This window comes from Colobus angolensis, unplaced genomic scaffold (assembly GCF_000951035.1).
Source record: "Colobus angolensis palliatus isolate OR3802 unplaced genomic scaffold, Cang.pa_1.0 Scaffold92, whole genome shotgun sequence".
NCBI lineage: Eukaryota > Metazoa > Chordata > Mammalia > Primates > Cercopithecidae > Colobus > Colobus angolensis.
In genome coordinates, this window is record NW_012123154.1 from 2,658,684 (window position 1) to 2,667,029 (window position 8,346).

Genomic DNA, 8,346 nt, shown 5'->3' on the forward strand with positions numbered 1-8,346 from the left:
TTTCTGTTCTTTGGAGCAGTTAGTGTGCCATTCATTTAGTTAATATTTTAGGTGCTTCTCTCCCCTGAAGGCAGAGATTTGATTTTATCTTGTTCACTGCTGTCTCCTAGCGCCTAGGTGTCCAGTAAATAATAATGTGATAGGCCGGGCTCAGTGGCTCATGCCTGTAATCCCAGCACTTTGGGAGGCTGAGATGGGCGGCTCACCTGAGGTCAGGAGTTTGAGACTAGCCTGGCCAACATGGTGAAACCCCCATTTCTATTAAAAATACAAAATTAGCTGGGCGTGGTGGTGCATGCCTGTAATCCCAGCTACTTGGGAGGCTGAGGCAGGAGAATCACTTGAACATGAGAGGCAGAGGCTGCAGTGAGCCGAGATTGGGCCACTGCACTCCAGCCTGGGTGACAGAGCAAGACTCCATCCCCAAGTAGTAGTAGTAGTAGTAATAATAATAATAATAATGTGGTTGACTTAAGGGAGGGAGAAGGATGTGGTTGTTTGAGGAGGTGCTGGCTGTCTACTGTGGCTATGCCACTGCCCCTTGCCCAGGGAGCCGTCTGGCCCAGCAGGTGGCCCTGCTGTAAGTTTCCTTGTAGGGATGGAACCAGCCTTTGGGGCAGAACCCTCTGAGAAACACTCCTCCCTGCCTTCCCCTCAGGCTGATTCTCAGAGCCAACTGAGTCCTCATTTGGGGCAAGTTCTCACCTCTCAGATCAGGACCCCTTTGGCCTCTGCAGCTGTTGTCTGCATGTCTGGTGACCCACTCTCCGTGGATGGTCTTTTCCTTGGGAAACCTAGACCTAATCCTCCCAGGAAGTGGCATTGAGGGGGACATGGGGACCAAGGATGAGTCCTTGTGTAACAGGGCAAGAAGTGCAAGCTAGAGTCCCTAATCTCCCCTACTCCACTTTATAAACCATATGCACTATTTGTACATTTTCTTCTGTGTACAAAATTAAACATAGACTTTGTTAAAAAAAAAAAAAATCAGCAAAGAATGTCAAAGTTCCCTATAATTTCCTATTGCAGGGAGAAAACTGTTTAGTGGTTGGTTTATATTTTTGCTGTTTAGAGGTTGGTTTATATTTCTCTAGAATTGTAGCTCCTGATAAAAATAAAATGAGTGGCCAGGCGCAGTGGCTCACACCTGTAATCTCAGTACTTTGGGTGGCCCGGGGTGTGGATCACTTGAGGTCAGGAGTTCAAGACCAGCCTGGCCAACATGGTAAAACCCATCTCTACTAAAAATACAAAAATTAGCCAGGCATGGTGGCGGGTGCCTGTAGTCCCAGCTACTCGAGAGGCTGAGGCAGAGGAATTGCTTGAACCCAGGAAGCAGAGGTTGCAGTGAGCCAAGATTGTGCTACTGCACTCTAGCCTGGGCAACAGAGTGAGACTCTGTCTCAATAGAATAAAAAATAAAAGCAAATATTGCCTGGCTTATTTTTGCATCAATAACTTTAATTTACAGACTGAGTCTGAGCCCCTGTTTATGCAGGTAAGGAAACTGAGGCACAGAGAGGTAAAATTCAGAAATGTGCCCAAATTCGCAGTATTACAGTAAGGCATAGTCTAAGTTGCTTAGCAAACAGACCCAAAATATGTGCAGACATGAAATGGTTTCTTTTTCACTTGTGTGGAGGTCTTGCGTTGGGGGGTGGCTTGGGGTAGGCTGGTGTCTCATCTCCTTGAAGCCATCTAGAGACCTGGTTCCTTTGGTCTTTTTTCTCTGCCATCCCCTCAGGGGTTTGCCATGGACCGCATAATCAGTTCTGGCTCCCAAGCAGATTCCACCTTACAGGGCAGGCTGGAGTTACATCATCACAATGCTCACTTCCCATTGCTGAGCACAGTCATGTGGCCACACTTAGCTGCAAGGGAAGCTTAGTAATATCATTCCTAGTGGGTGGCTGTGTACCCTTTTAAAACTCAAAGGAAAACAGAGCCGAGCACAATGGCTGCAGCTTGTGATCCTAATACTCTGGGAGGATGCTGGAAGGCAAGAGGATTGCTTGAGGCCAGTTCAAGACCAGCCTAGGCAGCATAGTGAGACCTCGTCTCTATAAAAAAAAATGTAGATATGAGCCACGTGTAGTGACACACACCTGTAGTCCTAGCTTCTTGGGAGGCTGAGGTGGGAGGATCACTTGAGTCCAGAAGTTCGAGGGTATAATGAGCCATGATTATGACACTGCACTCCAGCCTGGGTGACAGAGTGAGACCCTGTCTCTAAAATAAATTTTTTTTTTTCCAGGCAGAGTCTCACTCTGTCACCCAGGCTGGAGTGCACTGACGTGATCTTGGCTCACTGTAACTTCCACCTCCTGGGTTAAAGTGATTTTCCTGCCTCAACACCCTGAGTAGCTGGGATTACAGGCACATGCAAGCACGCCTAGCTAGTTTTTTTATCTTTATTTTATTTATTTATTTTTGAGACGGAGTTTTGCTCTTGTTGCCCAGGACTGGAGTACAGTGGTGCAATCTTGACTCACTGCAACCTCCACCTCCCAGGTTCAAGCAATCCTCCTGCCTCAGCCTCCCGAGAAGCTGGGATTACAGGCATGTGCCACCACGCCTGGCTAATTTTGTATTTTTGGTAGAGACAGGGTTTCACCATGTTGGCCACGGTTGGTCTCAAACTCCTGGCCTCAGGTGATCCACCCACCTCAGCCTCCCAAAGTGCTGGGATTACAGGTGTGAGCCACCACACCCAGCCTTAGTTTTTGTATTTTTAGTAGAGACGGGATTGCACTATGTTACCCAGGTTGGTCTCAAACTCCTGAGCTCAAGTAATCCACCCACCTATCTCGGCCTAAGTGCTGGGATTACAGGTGTGAGCCACCACACCCAGCCTTAGTTTTTGTATTTTTAGTAGAGGCAGGATTTCACCATGTTGACCAGGCTGTTCTCGAACTCTTAACCTCAAGTGATTCACCTGCCTCAGCTTCCCAAAGTGCTGGGATTACAGATGTAAGCCACCGTGCCCAGCCTAAAAATATATATTTTTTAATTTAAAAGAAAATGAAAGGAAAAGAGGAGATTAGATTCTGGGCATCACCAGGAGCTCCGGCAATAGAGAGCTAGTAAGTGATGGAGCCAGCATCTGAGCCCAGGCAGGCGAGTTCCTCTCAGCCCTCCCTTTGCCGTTTCTCAGAGGAGGTGCGCCTGGGCCCTCCCGCCTGAGCCCACTCCCCATCCCACCAGGTGGACATCATGCAGATGTGCATCATTGAGCTGAAGGACAGACCGGGCAAGCCCCTCTTCCACCTGGAGCACTACATCGAGGGCAAGTACATCAAGTACAATTCCAACTCTGGCTTTGTCCGTGATGACAACATCCGCCTGACGCCGCAGGTGAGGCCCGGGCTCACCACCACCCTCTGCCCACCACAGCCCTTGGGGTGAGATCCTGGCCAGGCTCAGCCCCTAAAGAGGAAGGTCCCTGTGGGCTTGGAGTCTCATCCCCAGAGAAACCTCTTGGAGCATTCAGAAGGAGACTCTGTAACGAGACACCCGTCACCCCATGATAGCTTCTGTCACCTCAGATGGCCACAGGACCTGCAGCTCAAGGTCCCTGCCCAACTGAAGAGGCCTTTTTCCTTTGTCTTTTCCTCTATATAACTCCTTGCAGAGAAAGCCCCTCAGCATGGGCAGAGGCGTGGCCAGTGGCTGCACAGCCCTCAGCCTGTCTCTTGACATCTCATTTTCCTTCCTGTCCCCTGTAGGCCTTCAGTCACTTCACGTTTGAGCGTTCCGGCCATCAGCTAATAGTGGTGGACATCCAGGGAGTTGGGGATCTCTACACTGACCCACAGATCCACACAGAGACGGGCACTGACTTTGGAGACGGCAACCTAGGTAGGTGGGGAAAGCCAGGCTGTTTCCGCAGAAACCACGCTCCCTGCTAAAACCTCTGAGCTCTTTGTACAGCCCAGGAAACAGGCTGAGACTTTTTTTTTTTTTTTTTTGAGACGGAGTTTCGCTCTGTCGCCCAGGCTGGAGTACAGTGGCCGGATCTCAGCTCACTGCAAGCTCCGCCTCCCAGGTTCACGCCATTCTCCTGCCTCAGCCTCCCGAGTAGCTGGGACTACAGGCGCCCGCCACCTCGCCCGGCTAGTTTTTTGTATTTTTTAGTAGAGACGGGGTTTCACCGTGTCAGCCAGGATGGTCTCGATCTCCTGACCTCGTGATCCGCCCGTCTCAGCCTCCCAAAGTGCTGGGATTACAGGCTTGAGCCACCGCTCCCGGTCCAGGCTGAGACATTGTATGCACTTTTTCAAGATCATGGAGATGGGAGCCTGGATGTCTGATGCCTCCCAGCTTGGCACGTTTTATACCTGCCCTGGCCATGTGTATGAGGCCCACCACTGCCTGTCCCCGTCACAGAGCAAAGCAACACTCCAGACACCCCCGCTCTGTCCACAGGTGTCCGTGGGATGGCGCTCTTCTTCTACTCTCATGCCTGCAACCGGATTTGCGAGAGCATGGGCCTTGCTCCCTTTGACCTCTCACCCCGGGAGAGGGACGCGGTGAATCAGAACACCAAGCTGCTGGTGGGTGCCCAGTATGATCTTGCTTGGCCTGGCAGGCCCTTCTGCTACCCGCAAAGCAAGCCCTGCTCCCCTGTGTAGTGACAGCCAGGTCAAGCAGTGCTTAACTGACGAGTACCGGGCTGGAAGCATCTGTCCCACCCATGCCCCAGCCCGTCCTCTCCAGCTCAGTACACAAAGCCCTCCTGAGTGTCCTTACAATCAAGCAGCTGGTATCTGCTTAGATTGGGCCCATCTTTTTTTTGCCAGAGTGAGGGGAACAGGCGCGTGGAGATAGTGAGAAGGTGTGTGGTGTGTGTGTGTTTGTGTGATGTATTGACAAATGACTGAACGAGTCTTAGACCTGGCTCTCCAGGCACCTCACCAAGATAACTCCTATCCCTCCCATTGCTACTTGGACCAGAGACAACAGAATGCTGCAAAGACCAGCTTGGGATGCTGGACATAGAGTGGGATGCTTTCTCCAGCTCTGGGCGTGGAATGTGGTCAGTGCTTTAGGGGATGCTGGCAAGTCCTCTGAGCCTCTGTTCCAGATGCCCTTTCTTGGCCTTAGGTTTAATCCCCTACTGCTTTTTTATTTTTTTTATTTTTTTTGAGACGGAGTCTCGCTCTGTCACCGAAGCTGGAGTGCACTGGCCAGATCTCAGCTCACTGAAAGCTCCGCCTCCCGGGTTCACGCCATTCTCCTGCCTCAGCCTCCCGAGTAGCTGGGACTACAGGCGCCCGCCACCTCGCCCGGCTAGTTTTTTGTATTTTTTAGTAGAGACGGGGTTTCACCGTGTTAGCCAGGATGGTCTCGATCTCCTGACCTTGTGATCCGCCCGCCTCAGCCTCCCAAAGTGCTGGGATTACAGGCTTGAGCCACCGCGCCCGGCCTGCTTTTTTATTTTTTAAGACAATGTATCTAAAAAATACATGTTTAGGAGCTATGGATGAAGGGGTTTCAGGGCTAGCGGGAACAACAGGAAGAGCCCTTTATTTCCCAGAGGGTGCGTGCGTGACATGATTATCCCTGTTAATGTCCCCAGCAATCAGCCAAGACCATCTTGAGAGGAACAGAGGAAAAATGTGGGAGCCCCCGAGTAAGGACCCTCTCTGGGAGCCGGCCACCCCTGCTCCGTCCCCTTTCAGAGAACTCTGGAGATGAAAACATGAGCGATGTGACCTTCGACTCTCTCCCTTCTTCCCCATCTTCGGCCACACCACACAGCCAGAAGCTAGACCACCTTCGTGAGTGACAGTTTGGTCCTTAGTCACTGTGATTGGAGGGGACAGGTAGAGCAGAACTAAACCGGCTTTCATTTATGTTAGAAAAATCAGACATGCTAATCAAAAAGGTTCATGGCCCCAGTGATTTTATAGGTGAGTTTCATTGAGTGAACTTCCAAAACAGATCATCCAAATGCTATAAAAACAACCCCTATTGTAGGAAACAAAGTAGCTTTTATCAGTGTGTTTTATGAAACCAGCAAAACTCATATAATAAATTTGACATGCCAAAAAAGAAAATTATATCCCAACCTTATGTAAAATTTGTGTGTATAGAGAGCGAACAACAACAAAAAAATCTAAATAGATTTTAAAAAATCTAAATAGGTATTAACAAATAAAAATAGTACTATGTTAAAGGTTCACCTGTCACAGTTAAATAGGGATTTCACAGGAATCTGAGGATTGTTCAATGTTAGAAAAGCTATGAACGTGATACAAATGGGTCAAAGGAGAAAAACAGGATCGTTATTTCTGACGCTGAAAGAATGGAGTTTGCTGATGATTCAGACGAGAGTTTGTAGGAAAGGATAGAGGCAAGACTGACCCCAGGGTGTTGGCCTGAAGAGATGGAAGTCATGTATTCAGGGAAAGTGTAAGCAGAAGCAGGCTCAGAGCAGGAGAGCAAGATTTTATTATTTAGTTTTTTAGTTTTTCTCATTTTGATACCTTTGGAAGAGAGGAAGATTTTAGTATCAAACATTAAAGAAGCTTTTACATGTTTCCACTGGAAGGTCTTCAGAATAGTCTGGAACAGGAGTCAACAGACTTTTTTGAAAGGCCAGAGAGTAAATATTTTAAGCTTTGCAGCTCATTTAGTCTCTGTATTTGGAGCAGAAAGCTACCATAAAAAATACTTAAATGAGTGGAAGTGGCTGTGTTGCAATAAAACTCTATAGATGGTGAAATTTAATTTTTGTCATCCATTTAAAAATGTAAACACTGCTCTTACAAACAGTGCCTGTTATAAAAACAGGCAGACAGATTTGGCTGTAGAGGACAGGAGAGAGAGATAGGGAACCCCCAGGAGATGGTTGGTGTTTTTTTGTTTTTGTTTTTTTGTTTTTGAGACAGAGTGTCGCTCTGTCACCCAGGCTGGAATGTGGTGGCATGATCTTGGCTCACTGCAACCTCCACCTCCCGAGTTCAAACGATTCTCCTGCCTCAGCCTCCTGAGTAGCTGGGACTACGGGTGCATGCCATCACACCCAGCTAATTTTTGTATTTTTAGTAGAGATGGGGTTTCACTATGTTGGCCAGATTGGTCTCAAACTCCTGACCTCAGGTGATCCACCTGCCTCAGCCTCCCAAAGTTCTGGGATTACAGGCATAAGGCACCACCCCCAGTTGGAGATGGTTGGTTTTGAAGCTGTCCAAGGCCCACTTCTTGAGCCCCAAATATTCAAATGTCTTTTCTTCCTTCACAACTGCATCTTATTGAGGACCAAGTGGTGGCCAGGCACATATGCTGAAAAACACATTACAAGGATAATTGCATTTTGACAACCCTGAGGACACACATAGGTGACACCACTTGGCCAGAATCACGTAGCTGGCAAACAGTAGACTTAGAATAAGTTCTCAAGGAAGAACTTTAACCTCCAGGTGCTGATAACATTCTCCTTTTTTGTGCCTTTCTTTAAAGCTTAAAAAAAAATGGCTTGGTGGCAGGTATGGGCTGCCCTAGGCCATGGGTTGGTCTTAATGCATGTTCCGGTAGTGGAACCAGGACATGATGTCTGTTTCTCCCTGCCCAGATTGGCCAGTGTTCAGTGACCTCGATAACATGGCATCCAGAGACCATGATCATCTAGACAACCACCGGGTGAGTGTGAAGGGAGGGTGGCTGCAGGCTTCAGACCCTGGCAGGGGTAGGAGAAGTGGATTCACTCCCAGAGTGTATCTTCAGCTTTGGAGGTGGGCAGCCCAGTCCAGGCACTGCCAGGAAGGCATAGGATGGGGGAATAAGGGAGGATGCAGATGAATGTCAGCCTCCGGCCCAAGGCTGAGCTTTCCTCTGAGAAAAGGTGGGTCCCTTGCAGTTCCCAGAGATGGTTAGGGAAGAGGGACTCCCAGTCAGCAACAATGCAATCTTGCAGTAAATGCCAGGCTCAGCCCCAGGTTTGGTTTGACCCCACATGTGTTGGTTGTCCTATAGAGCCCCCATACTGGGTCTTAGCTGTGTAACACATAGCACAGTAAGCCACGTGTTCTAGCTCTTCACACCTAGCTCTCCCATTAGATAAACAGAACATTTCCTACAGCTTTGGGTTGACTTGGTGGTGAGAAACTGAAGGCATCTTATTTGCATTCTCACAAATGTATATTATGGCAAATTATAATACTGTCTATGCTTGTGTGTGTGTTTGAAATATTTCTTAGTAAAATTGGCCAGGCATGGTAGCTCATTCCTATAATCCCAGCAGATTGGGAGACCAAGGTGGGCAGATCACTTGAGCCCAAGAGTTTGAAACTAGCCGGGCCATATGACAAGACCCCCATCTCTACAAAAAAATATAAAAATTAG

General features: G+C 48.6%; 1 protein-coding gene across 1 annotated transcript in view; it reads left to right on the forward strand.

Annotated features, from left to right (window-relative positions):
* Nucleotides 1-8,346, forward strand: part of EEF2K (eukaryotic elongation factor 2 kinase) — an 89,239-nt gene that overhangs the window by 57,261 nt on the left and 23,632 nt on the right. Inside the window, exons 7-11 of the mRNA XM_011931910.1 lie at nt 3,205-3,354; nt 3,726-3,858; nt 4,426-4,553; nt 5,579-5,780; nt 7,577-7,644. Of these exons, the coding sequence (XP_011787300.1) occupies nt 3,205-3,354; nt 3,726-3,858; nt 4,426-4,553; nt 5,579-5,780; nt 7,577-7,644 (681 nt within the window). The remainder of the gene's footprint in view (nt 1-3,204; nt 3,355-3,725; nt 3,859-4,425; nt 4,554-5,578; nt 5,781-7,576; nt 7,645-8,346) is intronic.